The sequence below is a fragment of the Theileria orientalis genome, chromosome 2, assembly GCF_000740895.1.
Source record: "Theileria orientalis strain Shintoku DNA, chromosome 2, complete genome".
NCBI lineage: Eukaryota > Apicomplexa > Aconoidasida > Piroplasmida > Theileriidae > Theileria > Theileria orientalis.
The window spans coordinates 1924720-1944584 of record NC_025261.1 but is presented as its reverse complement, the minus strand read 5'-3'; the positions used below and the strand labels follow the sequence as shown (position 1 = coordinate 1944584).

Below are 19865 nucleotides of genomic sequence, written 5' to 3'. Positions count from 1 at the left end.
CCTCGTACGCTAAGTAGGCGCCTGCAATCGAAATCAAACTTACGGCACCAACGAAATACAAAACACATAATCTTAAGTGTAATTGGAGAGCAAAGGTGAAATAAATCGAAAATGGGTATAAATAGAAGGTATTGAATATTATATTACATTAAATTATATAATTCAATATCATACTCGGGCCATTAAAAATGGACTTTAGGTAGTATATATTTTACATAGCCGTTAGGGCTATAATTTAAACAGTAGGAGCACCTTCGGATTGGTCTTCAGACGATGATACAGGAGCGGATTGAGAGCTTGGCAGTCCGGCAGGAACTGGCGAGGCAGAGTGATTTGGTACAGCTGCAGTTTGAGCAGCAGGTTGAGCTTGGGCGATAGGAGCTGCGGAAGCCTGTTGTGCTGGTGCTGCAGGTACAGATGTAGGAAGAGCTGTTTCAGCCGCTGGCTGTCCTGCAGGAGCTGCAACACTCGCACCCGGTACAACAGGGGCACCGGCCACGGGAGCACCGGCGACGGGAGCACCTGCTAACGGGGCGCCGGCAACTGGTGTACCAGCTACCTGGGCGCCCTCAGCTGGAACAGGGGCACTGGCAACATGGGCGCTAGCTACCTGGGTTATGTCATTGACTACTACCGGTGCACCTGCAAGGGGAGCACCTGATAACGGGGCACCGGCAACGGGTGTACCGGCTACATGGGCTACCTCATTGACTACAACTGGAGCACCGGCAAATGGAGTACTGGCTACCTGGGCGGCCTCAGCTGGAACAGAGGCACTGGCTAACGGAGCTGCATCAGCCACAACCGATGCACCGGCTAAATGGGCGCCCTCACTGGGGACAGGTTCACTGGGCACGACGCCCTCAGCCACAACGCCCGATGAAACACCGTTAGCAACAACTGGAGCACCTGCTAACGGGGCACTGGAATCGCTGGCTAGGGCACGCTTTGCTGATGCCCTGGCAACGGGGGCGCCCACTGCAAACGTACCTGATCCCACGCCGTCGGCAACATCCTGGGCGCTGACAAGCTCAGTGATATCCTCGCCGTCTGAGTCAAGCTCCTTCAGGGAAATGTCGACGACTGCTTTTCGCCCTGCCTGGGCACGTTCGCCCGCACCAAGGCCCTCCTTACTCATAACACCCTTCTTCACGTACATGACGATCGCGTCCACAAAGTCGACCACGACCTTGTCGTCATCAGGGTAAAAAACAACGCCAATAGGGTGAGGGTCGGAATTGCGGTGACTCCACACGCTCTTGGCCTGATATGTGACCAACTTGCACTCGACACCCGGGTCTAACAAGTAATGGATCTCGTCGCCTTCTTGTTTCACCTTGTACTTGTTGGTGTCGAGGTCAACGAATTTGGTGGCATCATTAGGGTCTATCACCAACAACTTAACATCCGAGGGGTGCTCGGTGACAGCGAGCTCCTTGGACATCTGAGAAGTGGCCGGCCTGAACCCGTCGGCGCCAAATCTGGGAAAACCGCCCGTAACGCCCGCGAATTTAGCCCTGGTACCAAGGTCGGCGCCAAACGGCGCCTTTTTGTCGCCGAATTCCCTCTTGAAGTCCAGGATCTGGTGCTGGTAGTCCAGCGTCATCGTCAACAGCTTGATCGTGCCTTCGGCTGCGTCCATCCTCTCCTCGAGTGCTCCGACCCGACGGCCAACGCGAGTGACATAGGTGGTAATATCCAGAGGAGACTCATCGAAATGGTCACGTGGAAACGTTTCGTCATCGGAGTCATGATATTCGATTGTTCTTCCATGTCTGGGAGTAGCGTGAATCTCTTCGACTGTAAATCCGCTAGTAGCAGTGGTACCGGATTGACCAGATTTATCATCGGGTACAGAAAATTCCAGATAAACCTGACCTTGTTGGTCTTGTTTGTATGCAGGGGGGCTATGGTGCTGGGGAATTTCAGATGGGTCCGTTGCGGAGAGTAAAGCTTCTAAGTCAGTTCCGCTCTCCGCACCTGTATCGGTCTCGGGCGCCAAAGGAATAGTAACCGACGTCGGCATTCCCTGACCCATTCCAATAACCTGATTTGGATCCACATGAGGCGCACCGGCCATTGGGGCAGTCAGCACAGTTGCCGGAGCACCAGAACCTGCGCTGGCTTCGGCGCTAACACCAGCTGTACCCCCAGCGCTAACACCGGCACCAGCTGAACCGTCAGCACCCGTCTTAACAGGCGGGTTATCCGGGTCATACGCGTCCTCCTCTTCCGGATATATCACCCTCAGCGTCTTCTTGCCCTCGGCGTCAATTATAAACATCACCTTCTTACACTCCTTGACCTCGCCTTCAGGGGGCCACCTTTTGTTATTGCCGACGCGGATTTCGTTAATTATGTAACCGTCAAGGGCGTACCAGATGTCAGTTTTATTAGGATCATCGCGCCTGTATTTAATTGTGTCTGTCGATACCTTCTCGTTAATGTCGAGGCTGATTTTGGTGAGGTTCAGCGGAGAGGACTGGTCGGGGCCAGCGAGGGCTCCAGTCAAAGGAGCGGACAGAGAAGCGCCATCTAAAGTAGCGCCTGCCACAGGAGCGCCAGCCAGATGACCGGCGTGTGCTCCTTCGGCAGGGATAGGCACCGAGACCCCGGGTCCAGGGGTCAAGGGAACCGTTACCGGGGGAGTATGGGCAGCAACATGTGTACCTGGTGCGGGCACGGAAACACTGGCCGAGGATGGATTAAGGTCGCCGAAATGGGCAGCGACGACATGGGCGCCGGCTGTGGTTCCATGAGCAACATGGGACCCATGAGCCACCTGGGTTCCGTGGGCCACCTGGGCTCCAGGGGCCGCGAGAGAGGTTCCAGCCATAGGAGCAGTAAAAGGGGCGGCAAGGGTAGCTCCCATTGCCACGTGGCCAGCCTGGGGGCCGGCCATAGGGGCCATCGCGGCTCCAAGGCCTGCCATTGGAGTACCTGGCACAAAGGAAGTGCCCATTGGCACAGAGCCGACCTGGGCGCCGAGGTGAGTTCCTGCTGCATGAGTTCCTGCTACATGAGTTCCTGCTACAGGAGCGGCAATGTTAATGGGCGTGACCACTGGAGCTGGAATTGAGGCCGCTCCGAGGCCGGCCGTCAAGGGAGCTCCAGCCGAGGCTGGATTCTGGTCGGCGAAATGGGCAGCGACGACAGGGGGGCCAGTCATTGTTCCAGGGGCAACATGGGTTCCGGGAGCCACCTGGGCTCCAGGGGCCGCGTGGACCATTGAAGCACCGGCCACTGGAGTTCCGTGAGCCATAGGAGCGGCAAGGGGAGCGCCCATTGCCACGTGGCCAACCTGGCCACCGGCGTGGGCTACCGGGGCGGCCACTGGAGCTCCCTGGACAAGACCACCTGGAACGGCAGCGGCCCCTGCCAAGGGAGCGCCCATTGCCACAGAGCCGACCTGGGCACCGAGGTGAGCGCCTGCTACAGGAGCTCCTGCAGCGGAGGCGCCTGGTACCATTCCAGAAGTCACAGGAGCAGCAGATGCCACAATTGGCGAGGTCGCAATCTGACCCATAGGGGGAGCAGAGGCCGTCATGGGTTGGACGCCGGAGGTAGGTGCCGCTCCAGGAATTGGAGCGGAGGGATTTAAAACAGTAGTGGGTGTAGGAGAGGCATTGGAATCAACAATACTGGAAGCTCCGCTGGGATCAGAAGAGATAGTAGATGTGGGATCTGAGAGAACAATATCAGTGCGATATATTAACGAGGTATACAAAAAGAAATACAATAACCTGGTGCAAAACAACATCTACAAAGTAATATTTAACTAAACATTAGGCATTTGAGTTTAATTTTAAAAATTTTAAATAATATCCGGTATTATTATTGATTATTAGAGGTTTAGAAACAACTGCTTGCTATCTTATAGCAACTTTGTACAAATTATCAAAGTCCCATAAGGGGGTAGACAGTTAATAGTCTCCCTAAAATAAGTTAGCAAATTGATATATAGCGTGTGCTCGAACCTATAAAAGAATAATACAAAAGAAATGCAATGGCGTAGCCTGCTATAAGTATAAAATATGTTGGCCAAACGGTGACGGTTACAGGGGCATGGGTGGGGATTGGATTCCAAGTTGTTCTGCATTTGACCAATCTGGGCCTTTCCTAATTGTTTATTCAGATTTTATACGTGGAATACGTGTTTGTGTGGAAAGAATAACGTGTATTTGGTGACTTTATCTGATATGTGTTCCATGGTTAACCCATGTTCATCTATATTTAACATTGGAGGGCACATATCACAAAAATGTCCATTGATGTTTTCTAATTTATTTTTTAACTATAACCAATTATTTGTTATCCTAAATACAATTCTTTGATAAAATTTAAAATTTCCACATTGCTTATAATTTAAATGATAAATAAGCTATACACCTATTATTTATAACTGTATAAAATAATTTAATCATTTGTAACGTTCATTTTTATTTATTGGATTCATTAGTTTTAATTCTTAGACTTCTGTCATTAAATTTAATTTTAAATGCATATTTCTTTTTACACATTTTCTATTATTACACATTCACTAATTAAATCCAGAAACAAATTTTATGCCACATTTATAGGACATAATTAATACTGATGATGCATAATAAATATATGTGTTTATATTATATGAAATGTTAATGTGTTAATTCAAATAAAAATATAATTTGATGATCAAATTTGTAGAGTTTTAAATAACAATCTAATATAATTTTGGAAAATTAATTTTTTTTTATTTATAATTTTTTTCAACTCCAAAAAATTTAATGGATAAAAAACGTAATTACTTCATGTGTAAATTATTTCATTTAAATCATTTCACTGTGGAATCACAAGTCGGGTTAATTATCACTATTATATGGCAAATAGTTTATTTTATGAATTTTAAATAGGAAATAAAAAACAAATGTTTAAAAAATATACAATTTCATATCTCATATATTGATTATAATAAAATGTGTAAATCTTTCTAAAGCATCGTACAATATTAAGTTATTAAAAACAAAATTGGCAAAAACAACAAAAATGACTGTGTGTAAAACCCACCCTTTTCTTCTTTACTTAAAGCAAAAGTGCTTTCTGATTTTTTTACTTCTTTTGGTTTTGTATCTTCCCCCGGTTTTACGCTTCTAAGTTGACCATCCTCTTCCGAAACATTTTTTTTAATGGTTCCCTTACTTGCTTCGGGTTTATTTAAAACTTCGTTTGGTTTTATTGGATTCCATGGTCTTCGAACTTCCTCTTCTACTAATTTTGTTGGTTTTTGTTTTTTTTCTGGACCACTATCTTTTGAGGTGGGCGTTTCCTCATTACCGGTATCTTGTTTTCCTGTATTAATAGTATCTGTTTCTCCTACATTGCTAGTATCTGTTTCTCCCACATTGCTAGTATCCTCGGAATCAATTGGATTTTCTCTAGGTTCAAATTCATCACCTCTTGTATATGGTACCATTTTCCATTCATCATGAAATTCTTCTTGATGTTTAGGTTTTTTTGGAATTTCTGAACTTATATCAGGTTCCTGTTTAGGTTTTTTTGGAATTTCTGAACTTATATCAGGTTCCTGTTTAGGTTTCTTTGGAATTTCAGTATTTATTTTAGGCTCCTTTTTGGGCATTGGTTCTTCTCTTTCATTGGTTGTAGGTTTTTTTTCCTTAGACTTTTCCGTATATATTTTGTCATTTTTCAGAAGAGACTCCAATGTTATTTCTCTTCTATGAGCCGTATCTCTTAGTTTAATACTTGAAACTATTGCCATTGACTTTTTATTGTTATTAATGTGGTCATTTAATGTTCTTTCCTCTATCTCTGCAGACCATCTACTAGTCATTTTACCAAGTTCAGCTATTTGTCCTTGTGCTTTTGCGTTATATTCCTCCAAATTTGAGTTCACTAGCCTCTTAAACTGATTTAAGAATTCTAATTGGTCACACCTTGTCCATTTATTTTCTTTTTTGATAAAATAAATGTTTAATTTTCCCAAATTAAAATGGTTTCCATTAACCTCGCCTTCTGAATCCGGAGTATCCCCTAAAGTTCTTTTTATCATATGTACTATTTCAATCATTTGATTTGTTGTTTTGCCTCTGTATACCATTATTTTGGCTCTTTTTATTGCCTCCTTGAATATCAGTTCGTATCCATCATACAGCTCCTCAAAATTTTCAAAATGATGTATCATAGTTGGAACTGTCAAGAATTCAGCTTTATCTTGTGAATAAGGTTTAAATTTGCTTCCTATGTCGAGCTTGGTATCTGTTACTTTTGCAGAACTATAACTCCCGATATCAAATGTCTTTAGTTCTTTTGGTAATAACTTATTGTATTCTTCTTGATTTATTCTTTTCCATTTCGTGTCGTATTGGAAATACACATGCGTGTATGATGTCGTTTTCAACTTCAGTAAATACTTTTCAGATTTCTTTTGTGTTAACGTTATAAATTGTATTTTTTTATCGTGGTATAGTTCAGTCTGTCCGTCAGTTATTATATCGACGTACTCGAAACCTTCTGCTTGAAATTCAACGATATTTAACAGTTCACTAGGTGCATATTTTTGTTTTTTATCTAAATATCTGTAGTCAAAGATACTATTTATGTCGAACGTTTTGTACGTTTTTAATTTCAAATGTACTGTGGAGATTGCATGAAAATGCTCAGCAATTCCAGTGTCATTAAACATAGAGTACAAAACTTTATAGTACAAGTAACTTTTTTTACTTTCTTTGTTAACTATACCTACAGAAAAATAGTAACTGAAGGGAACTGAATTCGATAGTGTGATATCCTCAACTGAGGTTTCATCCACTTTCTTCCATAGCAATGTATCTTCGTTCTTTACTTTTACTACTTTGGTTCCTGCTTTTGGTACAAATTGGTATGTTGTTTGGCCTTCAATTGCTTCATTGAGTCCTTCGTATATTGTAAAGTTTGAACCTTTTATTTTTTTAATATCAAATACTACTCCAGACTGTTCATTTGGATTAGTACGTGATAAACCTATCAAACTCAGCGTTGTTAAATACCAAATTTTAAAAAAATTCATTTTAATATTTACCGGTATTTAAATATTTAATAAATTAAAACTAAATTCTTGCTGCAAATCAATTGTCAACTATTTTCGAGAGAAACTTTTTGACTAGCTATTGACTATATTTTATTAATAAACACATATTACGCATACATTTATATTATTGAACATCGAATGGGTTGTTAAATTTAGCTTAAATTTTGCTAAAACACTGTTCGTTTAGGGTTGAGTTATTTGACTCGTGGTCCACTGTTATCTAGACAATTTGTTTCATTAATACGTCTAACGCTTGATCATTTAGTGTCATTCCTATGTTAATCCAACACGCAGACTCTCACGCATCGGGTACTTATTGTTTTTTTCCATATTAAATACATTTTCTCTCATTCAGATTTTTGCAACCTTGAGTGGAAAAACTTTATGAATGTAAAATTGTACTCATCTTGGCACTAATTATATTAATTTATTTGATCAATTGACTTTCTATGATGACTCATAGCTACTTTTTCCAGTAATCTTAAATTAAACCGGGAATCAGCGAAATGTGTAGACGATGTCGCAAATTCACCGATGTCTCATGGAATCTGCAAGTTATTAATTATATATGCTAGTTGTTCCATTTTCAAACATAAATCACATACACACGATCTGTATCTAATTTGTTTTAAATTGAAATTAATTTTATTCATTGATTATGTACATATTTATGTTTTACACACCGACTTTCTATACTACTCCTGCCTATCTACCTATTTTAGCATAAATTATCAATATATTCGTTTGTAGATTTAATAAACTGTATTGTGTGAATGTTTTAATGATTTTAAAGGTTTTATGGAGACTATTGGATTTAATGTCGTGATAATTAACCCCATCTCTGAGATTCTACTGGCCCGTACCCTGAGATTCCATACTAAATCCATGTCCATTTAATTATCTCAATTTACACATCTGAGTTGTCGACTCAATTGTGTTCACTGATAAAATAAAGCTGTAATTTCATGGCTCGTCTAGTTTCTAAATATATTCATCAGCTACCTAAACCAACGTGTTTACCACTCTTTTTAACTGCCATATCATTTTAAAATCGACCAGACCAGCTTAGTTATTTTTTAATGGAATATCCACTATATCGGGAGCTATTTAATGTGTTTTATGAAACTGGACATATGTACCGTATGGACTTTGCTTAACTTTCTCTATTTTTTGTGCATATACATCTAACTTCTCTGGTGCGAAACATTGCCTATCTGTTGACTCACTCTCGCGAATTGCTGATGTATCTTCGCCAGTTGAATGTGCAATCTATTAATGTGGCCAATAAAGTTCCTCGCCTTTTCAAGGCTCTGAATTAATTAACATTAGGGACTCCCATCCCACTAATATCCTCTGGTCCTCCGTGAATAACTCATTTTTTCATCAGGTAAACTGTTGTGAACGGGTTCGCTTGACTTGATCCTCGTTCAAATTTTAATCTTCTTCTCCACATACTACTCGCTATTACTTACTCCTTATTCCACTTAGCTTACGTTATACTTAGCTTAGGTTAAAGATCTCTATAATTAGCTTAGGTTAAACTTAACTCAGGTTAAACATGTTATTATTTTCCCTTATGTAGTCGGTGTATATAAATTCCCTTGGGGTGTTGTTGAACTTTCTCACCCATCTGAACAGGTTGAAGTCCGTATAAAAGGTGAGCAGGTTGCCAAGCACCACCTCCGACTCCCTCTTGTCAATGTCCTTGTCATTAACTATGTCCATCTTCAGCAGCACCAGGTCGTGCGTGGACTTTAGCTCGTCGTACATCGTCACCACCAGGTCAGGCGTCCCATCGCTGACTTCAGCGGTTCCCACTCCCCTGCCACCACAGGCTACTTTTCCAACGGTGCCCTTGCCACCACCACTCTCACTTCCTATCTTACTGCTGTACTGCTTATACTTCTCTAGTGCTGTGAGTAGCACTATTTTATCCGATATGAACTGGCTGAACAGGTTATAGTATCTGTCGACTCCCTTTCTCACTGGCAGTATAAAGTTTCTATTATGTCTCTGGTTACTGTTGATTCGTTCATACTGCTCTCCTGTAATGCAATCTGTGTACACCCAGGTGTCTTCTTCGTAATTCTGTTTCCATATTTCAATGATTCTCCTTCTCGGCAGCTTCTCCAGCAGCTTCAACTTTACAATGTCTCCTAGTTTCCTCGAACTTGGGTAACTGAAGGTCAGTTTTGGCCTCGTCACTATCATTTTATATTCTCATCTACTTTTCTCCCTTCTTTACAATATTCTTCTGTTTTTTCTATATCCGTGTATTATATTTATATTTTACCTAATATATCTTTGTTTCAAGTGTTTTTTATAGTGATTCGTGTATGTTTATGTGTTTTCACTGGTGACTTTTTACTATTGTACGTATTTGTATTTATTCTATTTTAACTTTATTTTTCATTTATTTTCTATATTTTACAAATTCTTTTTACCATTTTACTACCTTATCCTTCCTAGTTTACATTTTATTTGAGGCTTACACCATATTCATCTTAATTTATTGTTATTAAATACGTCCTTATCTCTTTTTAATTCCTTTTATTGTACACATTTGCTTCTATTTTCTTCCTTGTACTAATAATCTTGGAATATTTGCGATGGAATCCACTTGAATAGCAGATTATTTACCAGTTCTTCTGTTGTTATTTTATTTTTTTCCAAATTTTCAAACTTAACCAGTTTTTCCAGGTATTCCATGCTTAGATGAAACGTGTTTGATACTATATCCAGGTTATTTGTTGCAGCGTCTCCTTTTATTTTTTCCAATTTCATTTTCAGCCAACTCTCTTCCCCGACTCTATATTTAAATCTTATCGGCGTTTTATCAGTACTACCCTCTCAATATATGAAATGATTGTTTTTTAAACTTATACACACTATAAATAGCAATATAACGGGCTGTGTATTTTAAATTTTGGACCTTATTAGGTGCTAATATTGGGCTTATCAAATGGCACTGTTGCCGTAATTTGCTGTAAACCCTTCTACCTACCATTTATTACCTTAAATTATTGCGGAAGACTCTATCTAACATCAATGTTTAATATAAATCGACCACATTATATGGTGCTTGCCTACATACTCATCAGCTTGAGTATTGGTGTGTCGTCTTCGCTGTATTTGTCCAGTTTTAACTCAGTCTCGAGCACTTGAAAGTAACATTCGTCTCCCTTCAATTCTTCCCTTTCGTATTCCACCTCCACCTCCGCTCCTTTCACTTCGTGTGTGTCTCCCTTCCTCTCTTTGTTACACACATCATCCCCTCGACTCACTTTCATATTTGTTCCTTCCGGGTCCATGTTTAACTCCTTATTTCCCCTGTTATACATATCTAACTGTCCATCTCTGTTTACTTTTTTATTTATTTCTTCCTTTCTCTCCCTGTATGTACTTGAACTGCTACTATAGCTGCCTTCGCTGTAACTTGTGTTACTTCTGTTATTGGAGCTATTTATTGGTTGAAATATAGTTCTATTGCATTTAACATTGTCTCTGTTCCAACTCATACTACTGCTTCCGCTATTGTGTAGTGGTATTGGTTGAAACAGACTGTTGAACTGAGGCCTGAACGTTGTTACAATCCTCTTTACATTCCCCTTATTTGCTTCGTATATTGTGGCTGCTGGCAACTTGCCATCTTCTTTATTTAATTTATTACTATTTGCTCTATGCGTACTGCTATTACCTCTTCTACTGTTCTTATTGGTTAATTTGCAGCCGGCTAGTTGCGTGCTATAAACTGGTTGATAATTCCTAATATTTGATAACTGATAATAGTAAATATTGTTACTTTTGTAGCTACCATAATTAGTATCGTAGTTGCCATAACCATGGTTGTTATCGGTGGTTATATTGTTGTAATTGTCGTTGTTAGTGTTATAGCCACCGTTGCCTTTACTGTAGCAGTAGTAACTGTTGTTCATTTCATTATTGCCATTACTGTTGTTACTATATTCGTTATTTTTGATACAACCGTTCACCTCATTGTTGCTGTCTTCTGATGTCTTTATATCACTTTCTCTCAGGCCACTGTCCACATTCATTATCTGGTAGTAAGTCTCTATGTCTTCCGCATCGTCCTCGTTGTTTATGTAATTGTTTAGTATTTCGTGGTCCAGTTGTGACAGCAGCTTCATTACGCTCACTGACACCTTTACGAACTTACTGTTTATGTCCACTAGCAACTCTAAACTGCTTTTACTCGCCATGTTACTATCACTCGTTGTCATAGTGCCTTCTCCCTTCGATGCCATACTTGTGGTCGTGTTTCCTTCACTACTCCCCTTACTATTTAACCAATTTATTCCATTATCACCATTTGTACCTCTTACATCTTTCCACATTGTGTCATAGCCCTTATTACAATTGTCTTTCATTTCATATACTTTGCTTTCAATACTATTTTCTTCCTCTTCTTCTTCTTTTATTGTATAATACTCTATAAATTCCAATAATTTATTCATATTTGTTAATAATTTTATAAATTGCTGATTGTGTGTTCCTATTATTATGTTTCCTACTTTTTTCATTCTTTCTTTTTCACTTTTTACTTTTTCTATTTCATATTTTATTTTTTTTATTTCAATTTCTTTTTCCATTAATATATTTTTATAATTTTCTATTTCTATTTCTTTTATTTCTATATTTATCTCCTTTTCTTTTTTTTCTTTTTCTATTTTTTTTATTTCTTTTTCTTTAATTTCTATTTTTTCTTCTAATTCTTCTATTTTTTCTTTTAAATTTAATGTGTTCATTAATTCTTCATATGTTTCATTTATTTTTTTCTGTTGTTGTTGTAAATTACAACACATTTGCTTTACGTAGTCCATATCCATCTTCTTTCTGTGCTTATATCTTCTTTTATTCTTTAATGTGTATTATTTTTATTTATTTTTTATTTCAATTTTTTTTATTTACCTTTTTTTTACTTCATCTTTTTTATTTTTTATATTTACCTTCCAATACCTCTCCTTAATTGTGTTTTATTCCTCATGTGTATTTTAAGGATGCAATGTGATGCAAATGGTTTATTTTTTTCTTTCAAATTTACTTATTTATTATTTACATTGAATTAATTATTATTTTTTTTATTTTTTTCTAATTTTTTTATCAAATGGACAAAGAATCTTATCTAATGTGTTAAGACACACCCCTATACTCTATTTTCTTTTATTATTTTCTTTTTACTCATTTTAATTACCTATTGATCACTATTATGTACTATATATTGTTATTTTTTTATTTATTTATCTCTTTAAATCATATATTAGCTTGTTATGTACTTCTTTATTTCCTCGAGGTCTCCTTTTTTCACTGAATATGACACTAATTTTGTTTCAAAGCCCTTGATGTCACTCAGACTGCTCATGTTTTTTAGGCTACTCAGGTACTCGTTCAGGTTTACGTCCACTCCTGCGTTATTCAGTGAGCTTTTGTTTACGAAGTAGTTTTGTAGCAGCAACTCCAGCTCCAGTAGTATGATTTTATTCATTTCATTTACGTTTTTGCAGTTGAACATGTCATTTTTATTTCCTACTAAGAGTATACTTCTACTTCCGCTACTTCCTACTCCTGATTTCTCCTTGCTCCTACTTCCTGTTCCTTTTGGCTTACTTGAGTATGTCAGTGTTATCAGGTGCAGCAGTACGTTTACTAGCAACTTGTACGACTTCCTGTTTGTCGAATCAAACATCAGTATGAACTTTCTGCAATTGTTGATGTGGTTCATGTGCAAACTGATGTCTTCGTTCCCACTCACGTCAACCAGTGTTACAGAGCTACCACTCCCAGTACCGTTACTACCACTACTGTTACTACTATTACTTGTACCACTATTAGCACTGCGACTAACATTACCAATACTGTTATTACCACTAATACCGGTACTTGCAGTACCACTATTAGCAGTAGCACCAGCGGTGTTTGCTTGGTTGCTAGTGTTTGTCCTCAGACTCACTACGTTGACGCTCTGCGATGACACTGTCTTCGGGAAGCGGCCGTTGACAAGCTTGTACAGGAGACACGTCTTCCCTGAGTTCACTGGGCCCATGATCACCACTGTGTTTGACTTCTTCGACCTCCTCCTCAGCACAAAGCCTAGTAGCATCACTGCTGCCAACACTGCCAACAGTATTCCGTAGACGTGCCTATTGTTTCCCTTCGATAGCCCATCCTTCGTCACTCTTGCGGAATATATATGTGTCGTTGAGGTAAGCCTTATCGTTTGCACCGATTCCATCTGTGTTGTCATCTCTGCTCTTTACTGTTGTGCTTGTTGCTGAGCTGAGTGTTCTGTTTGTGAACTTTACTGTTACTTTGTCTACAAGAAGGTTAAAAAGCACCTTGTCGCCACTATTTGCAAGACCACCAGAGCTGCTGTGACTGCCAGTACCTTTAGGGGACTCACTTCTGTCGTCTGGTGTGTTGTCAGCGCCAACCGCTGTATTTCTATCAGAACGATTACTACTATCAGCGGCGTTACTATTCTTACTGCCGCCGTTGTTGTTTGCCCGGGTGCTCAACACACCCTCAAGTACGATATACGAGTACCTAAACGTCGTCAATGCCACATCTACAGGCCACTCATAATACTAATACTAACACTTCCACTACTTTTTAAAGCCATATCTAAATATCACTTGTTCTACATGGTTACCTCTCCGGGTTATATGACAAAACTCTGACTCTACTGTTTGCCAAGTTTAAATAAGACGTGTTTAACTTGAACTTAACTCCTATGAAGTCAAAATCCTTGCCTAAATGCCATTATACTACCATAATTGCCAATGGTATACTTTACTCGTAAATATACGTAGATATGTGCTCTACAAACTATAAGTCTGTAACTATTATATACTTATGTAATTCAGCAGCTTCTCGAGACTTATATCCCTTATATTTCCGTCAAATCCCAGCAGATTACTATCTATTGCCGTTATATCTATGTACACTAAGTCCTTTTCCAGTAACAAAAACGACTTAGAGCCTTTTATTACTCTCAAAATGTGCGGTATTAAATCTTGCTCTACTGCTACCGATAGTGACTCTAACTTCTTGTTTTCGAGGTATTTGTACAAGAACATCAAAATAAATATTGGTATTGACTGAAACAGCAGGAATTTGATGAAAGGTCGCAGCCTTCTTATGTTGTGCCTTTCAAATCCTCTCACATCTAACTTAGGCACCTGTTTAGGGTCAAAATGTGTATTTAACTCCCCCTTAAAGTTTAAATGGTTGACACGTGAATTATTGTTTGAAATGTTAATATTTTTTGACTGGATTGAATAATAACGGACTATTAACGTCCTTGTACACTTACGAAACATTTATAACACTCATTATATGCTTTTAAACTACATTAATTATGTAGCATCTATTTAATATTGTACATTAAATGATAAAATGAAACAAACTTTCAGTAAATACTAAGGATATATACATAAGTACATCGTCATTAAGATTTTGTGTGGATTTAATAAAATTGTTACACCAGTAGAGTGCCATTTATAAACACTATTTTTAATATTTAGTTTGTAGGTGTGTATCAGATATTGTTATAAACTAAATATGACTATTAAAATCAATGTTTCTTTTATTTTAAGGGTGTGGATTCTATTTTTATCTTTTAGTTTACACAAGTGCTTAAGATGAAAGCTTCTTTTCGACTATTGGTGGCTGAATCGGAGTTTTAGTGTTTTATCTCGAATTTAGTGTCACCTGGTATATATTTGTTATACAGTTCTGAGAAATTTTGGAATGATATACTTGAAAACTCCAGGGCATTTATAAATTGGTCCATTTATGTCACCAAAGTTAATCCCAAAGTTGATAAAGGTTGTAGAGCTGTTCCTTTACCAGTACTCTTTTCTATACTCTTGCCTGTGTTAAACAAAGGTGAGTCGTTATTGAATCTGATCCCCAGACTTACCATTATCCAGTGGGCTTTTTTTCCATAAATTTTATTTCACATCTCACCAACCTGTTACTGATAAGACAACGACAATATTCTGGATCTATTTAAATATTAGTAGGCTCCGATAATTCTTGATTGTTGACTTTTGAATACGGTTGAACATTAAAATTTTTGGAAAAAGATCTATTATTTTGTCGTTTTTACTATTAATTTAACTTACTTATTATACAACGATTTTACCTAATTCATTGAAAATATATAAATATAAATAAGAACGTGCTAAACATGGTATATTTCTAAAGTTTAATAAAGACAATTATGTTTATGTGTAACTTAATGTCGAACATTCTAATGATACTTTAAATTAGAGTGCCTAGTGTGACTAGTAATTTAAAAAAATAAAAAATTAAATCCGCTTAAATCAAGTGCTCGTTTCGGAGGAGGCGTGACTGAATTCTGAGTCGCTGTAAGAGTCAACCTGCTGCTCGAAACTTGAGCTGTTTTGACTTCCGGTTCTGTATAGAATGTAGGTTATTATGTCGTTGCTGTCGGAGTAGGACTTCACGTGCTTCAGCTTGTTCTCAAGGTCGCACTCGTTGTTGTAGTTAATCGTGCCCTTCTCCCAGTAGTAGCCATCCTTGTCCTTGCGAATGTACTGGTGCCTGACGCCCTTCTCGATAAACTCGGCAAGCAGCGCCACGTTGCCTGACTTGCTGTAGTAGATACGGACTGCGCTGATTTCCCGGTTGTCCATTTCCGCCAGGTGCGATGCGTTCATCTCGTTTTTTATCCCGTAGCCCCTGGGCCTTAGGGTGAACAGGTTGTCGTTGTGCAGCACGAATGGCCCGCCTGGGCTCCCTCCCTCGCTCGTGTCCGTGTTTGGGACGAACATCACCTTCTTAAACTTGTCGCCCCTGCCAATCGTCAGCTGATAGTCGACGCTCTCGGGAATCTGCTTAATGTTGATGTTGTTGCCTCCGCCCAGCCTAAATACAAGCGTCTTGTTAACCCTGTCGTTCTCGTTCACCAACTCACTCTTCAGGTCCTCCTCCCGGAAGTGCTCGTTCGGCAGTGTGTGGTAGACGTACTGGTTGTTGCACAGGGTCTTGTAGTAATAAAACCGCTTCTTCCCGTCTCGCGTCGTGAATACTATAACCAGCGGGTTTCTGCGCTTAAAAATCGAGTAGTACACCTCGACCTTGTCCAACACGTCTCGTTTTGACGAGGGATCGTAATAGCCGAAGACCGTCACGTCGTTGAAGTCGTCCACTGACACGCTGAAGAGGGACTTATCTCTGAAATGGTACGTGTTGTTGTACCTGATGATGTACGTTATTATCTCAAAGTCCGACGACTCCTTGTACATGGTCCTCTTTATCCTGAATTCGCAGTTGTTTGATGTATTGGTGCCGTTTTTCTCGAAGAGGTCTATTGAATTCGATAAATTGCCCATTTTGCAACCTTTTTCAGGGCTGAAAGGTCTGTTTTTACGAATGAAAGTTAGTGCTGCTATGTTCAGTCTTAAATATTTGAGGATTCCACTGAGGTTATTATCTTATTTACCACTATCATCTCCTACGCGTACTATCGATATAGATGCGCCATTATACTCGATTACTGTCTATTTATATAAAATGTTGTCTGTGTATCAACTCGTCTACTCGCTCATCTATTCTCTTATGTAGCATATATATTTGTCAAAGTAGTAAGGTACGGGGTACTCTAATTCATCTTTTTTGCTTTTAATTTAGGCTTATATTTTAATGGGATATACGTGGATATTATTCTAAGACTTAAGAAAATCGTTTACTCATAAATTAATGTTTTATAAATCACATATACTTGTGTAGTTATGGTTAATGGATTCCATGTATACGTCTATCGAATATCTACAGATCGATTAGCATGCTTCTATATTGGTAAAAGCATTGTTATTTGTTTAATATTTATTAGTTTATAGTCATTAATGCGTTTGGAAAGCTCACGTTTAAGTAAGCGTTTTGCGCTCCTGTTACATCACTTAGACCCGTTTGCCGTTTTCACATACAGACGCAAAATTGTCACTGATTCATCCGTTAGGCTATTTATTCTTATTTTTTTATAACATTGTTAAAACTGACACTTTCTCTAAATTCTTATAAAAAGAGCTACTTAACTACTTACTAGAGGTCAAATAGTAAAAATATATTGATATATTATCATTTAAATTATACGATTTTGTTCATTTAATATCCCTTTCGGCCTTCTAAATTCACTTACACTGGCTCTTAGTTTTCTGATAAGGGGATATGTGTGTTCAACAGTGCTATTTTTCTTTTATTTTTTGGCAATTTGCCCAAAGCTTTTAGATTATACTTTAGGGCTCAGGGGCACTCTCAACTGTCGGATTACGCCAGCAAAGGCTCCCCGTTGCAACTGGCAGAATCCCAGTTTTCCTAGGCTCCGCTGTGCCTAGGCCATCTCTTCTCCCTTTGTCCTCCTTTTAGAGTAGGTTTCTCCCGTGTCGAGAGAAACCTACACTCAGGGACTCAACCTTGCTCTTTAGAACTGTGACTTACTGTTTTACCTCTCTCGGCCTTCCTTGTGGTGGGTTCGCATGCATCCATCTATGCTGAACACAGTGTTTTTGACAACCTTAGGAAGAAAAGTTGCGACGCTCTCTCCATGTTCATGTACCAGTTTCTCGTGGGCTGGAGGAAGCTTGTATTTTTAAATGAAGGGCCGAACATCTTACTCAGCCATGTGTTTGTGTACGCCCAATACAGCTTAAAGGCGTGTTCGTCTACGTTTTTATCTTCCAATTGAGGCAAGTCCACCAGCTTTGTGTTACAGTTTGACACTGCTTTTGGATTCGGCAGCTCTGGCAGTGGATGCATCACCAGGTGTGCTCCTTCTGCCTGCTCTCCGTTTCCTCCCAGTATCTGTTCCCAGGTTTTTTCGAGGTTATTTAGTTTCAGCTTGTTTAGGATTTCCACGTACCTTGGGTCTCCCAGGTGCTTCAGTAGTGCCGATAGGTTGAATAGTTTAAATACGTTTGCTCCTGGTGTTCCTTGTCCTCCCTGTGTGTTAGAGGCTTCTTCTGTCCATTTGTCCAGCAGTTTATTAAAATCGTCCACGAACTTAATTCCTGATGGCAATGTTGGCGGGTCTCTGAACGACTCTGCTTCTGGCACTTGCAGTTCATTTTCGTTTACCCCGTTTCCTCCTTCTGCGAAACAGCCCAGTAGCTTATCTATTGGACCGCATTCTCCTCCGTTGCCGCCCAGGCACAGTGGCGCCAAAGAGTCCATGCACTTCTCTCCCAGACTTGTTCTTTTGATCATCTCCGTCAGCTTATTTGATACGAACGTCTGCAACTTTGACAGTTGCGAGTTTTCTCCCATTGTGATTGACAGATTTCTGATATCCTCCAGCTCCACCTCCTCTGAGTTCATTTTATTGAGCAGGTTATCTAGAGTCTCCTCCTTTCCTTGTTCTCCTCCCACTTCTTCTTCTACTTCTTCTCCGTTTTCTTGTCCTTTTGGTGTTTCTGCTCCTTTTCCCGATTGGTTTTCTTGGTTTGGGGCTTCATTGTTTTCATTCATTTTATTTTCCCATTCACCTTCCGTATCGCTTGTTTCATTTGTATTATGGTTATTATTTAATTCATTTTGTGTATAGTTTTCATAATTTTCATTTTCGTTTGTTACGTTCAATTCATCTTCGGATTCCATTCCGTTATCGTTATTTGGGTCCATATTATCGTTTAATTGATTTTTATTTTTGCGGCGAAACCTACATAATGGTGCTCTTGTTTTAGTCATTTTGTAAATATTTGGAATCTAACAATATTATGAATGCTTTTGTGTAATTATTGATTTGTTGTATCGGCATATTAAATGGGAACATAGGTGCATCGTTTCAAATGCTCCTATTTTTTCTCCTCTTCTTTTATCTTTATTTTTTACTTTTTTATTTTAATTTTTATTTTAAACATGCTTTTATTACTTTTTTTCTTTGTGTGTATAGGGTGTGTAACTCTCATTTAACTTTATTCTCTTTTATTGGTACCGTTGCACAAATTTTTATTATTATTTGTGCATATTATTTAATTTATTTAATTTTTTTCTTTTTTTTTCTTTTTTATTTTCTTTTTTTGTTTATAGGTGATTTACTGTTTCTATATATTTTTTACATCCAGCTCACCTTACCACTCTTTTGTTTCACTTAATACCTTCCTATCATACTTCTTTTAGACATTAAAATTAATTTTAATTTATATTTTTATGGAATCATTTTTTATATTTTTATTTTTCGTCTTATTTATCTGCAGCTAGCCATGATAAGGTCTAATTAGCATCTTTTAGGCTAAAAATGTTTAAAATTCTCCATTTTTTACCACTATTTATTGATACTATGTGTTTATACCTATTTGTGTATACTTATTACACTATTTTATCGTTAGTGTTCCACGTTAACAGATTGGCTGACCGCGCGTCCCGTCAACTCGTTGGTGCCTGAGACTCGTGTCCTCCGGTCCCATATTCACTCGTTACTGGCGCCTCAAGCAACTACTGCTATTGGAATCCAATCTACCTGCCTTCCAATGTGGCTAATGCCTGCCTCCTATTCTCAGTCTAGAATGTCATTCTGTATCTTCCGTCCTCGCTCTTCGGCTTCACCACCTTTTCCCAGTTCTGCGCATCGTCATTATCCCTTGTCCTTACCTTGCACAGTAAGTCGTAGATCATGCTGTAGTTGTTTCTCATGTCCACCTTCGTTATTTTGATGTGGATCCACTCCTTCTCGTCCAGCTCCCGTATTGCCTATTTTAGCAATTAGTGCGAGTTAATTATGATACGCGGTTTCAGCGTTAACTGGCACTGATTGGGCGTA

At 39.0% G+C, this 19865-nt stretch overlaps 7 protein-coding genes across 7 annotated transcripts; 1 reads left to right on the top strand and 6 right to left on the bottom strand.

The window, feature by feature from the left end:
* Positions 1–235: 235 nt before the first annotated feature.
* Positions 236–3526, bottom strand: TOT_020000882 (conserved hypothetical protein; the record flags this gene model as incomplete). Its single annotated transcript, XM_009692634.1, has 1 exon — positions 236–3526. The coding sequence occupies one exon, from the start codon at positions 3524–3526 to the stop codon at positions 236–238; it is 3291 nt and encodes a 1096-aa protein (XP_009690929.1).
* A 5082-nt stretch (positions 3527–8608) lies between these two features.
* Positions 8609–9277, bottom strand: TOT_020000880 (uncharacterized protein; the record flags this gene model as incomplete). The annotated part of the gene is made up of 2 exons (XM_009692633.1): positions 8609–8868; positions 8953–9277. 2 exons carry the CDS (start codon positions 9275–9277, stop codon positions 8609–8611), a joined length of 585 nt encoding a protein of 194 aa, XP_009690928.1.
* A 375-nt stretch (positions 9278–9652) lies between these two features.
* On the bottom strand, positions 9653–11913 carry TOT_020000879 (hypothetical protein; the record flags this gene model as incomplete). The annotated part of the gene is made up of 2 exons (XM_009692632.1): positions 9653–9915; positions 10161–11913. The coding sequence occupies 2 exons, from the start codon at positions 11911–11913 to the stop codon at positions 9653–9655; spliced, it is 2016 nt and encodes a 671-aa protein (XP_009690927.1).
* A 431-nt stretch (positions 11914–12344) lies between these two features.
* TOT_020000878 (conserved hypothetical protein) lies at positions 12345–14403 on the bottom strand (the record flags this gene model as incomplete). The annotated part of the gene is made up of 5 exons (XM_009692631.1): positions 12345–12820; positions 12977–13258; positions 13308–13627; positions 13734–13833; positions 13935–14403. 5 exons carry the CDS (start codon positions 14401–14403, stop codon positions 12345–12347), a joined length of 1647 nt encoding a protein of 548 aa, XP_009690926.1.
* Positions 14404–14724: 321 nt separating this feature from the next.
* Positions 14725–15033, top strand: TOT_020000877 (hypothetical protein; the record flags this gene model as incomplete). The annotated part of the gene is made up of 2 exons (XM_009692630.1): positions 14725–14762; positions 14817–15033. The coding sequence occupies 2 exons, from the start codon at positions 14725–14727 to the stop codon at positions 15031–15033; spliced, it is 255 nt and encodes an 84-aa protein (XP_009690925.1).
* Positions 15034–15411: 378 nt separating this feature from the next.
* Positions 15412–16443, bottom strand: TOT_020000876 (hypothetical protein; the record flags this gene model as incomplete). Its single annotated transcript, XM_009692629.1, has 1 exon — positions 15412–16443. The coding sequence occupies one exon, from the start codon at positions 16441–16443 to the stop codon at positions 15412–15414; it is 1032 nt and encodes a 343-aa protein (XP_009690924.1).
* A 1153-nt stretch (positions 16444–17596) lies between these two features.
* Positions 17597–18793, bottom strand: TOT_020000875 (conserved hypothetical protein; the record flags this gene model as incomplete). The annotated part of the gene is made up of 2 exons (XM_009692628.1): positions 17597–18414; positions 18592–18793. The coding sequence occupies 2 exons, from the start codon at positions 18791–18793 to the stop codon at positions 17597–17599; spliced, it is 1020 nt and encodes a 339-aa protein (XP_009690923.1).
* Positions 18794–19865: the final 1072 nt, after the last annotated feature.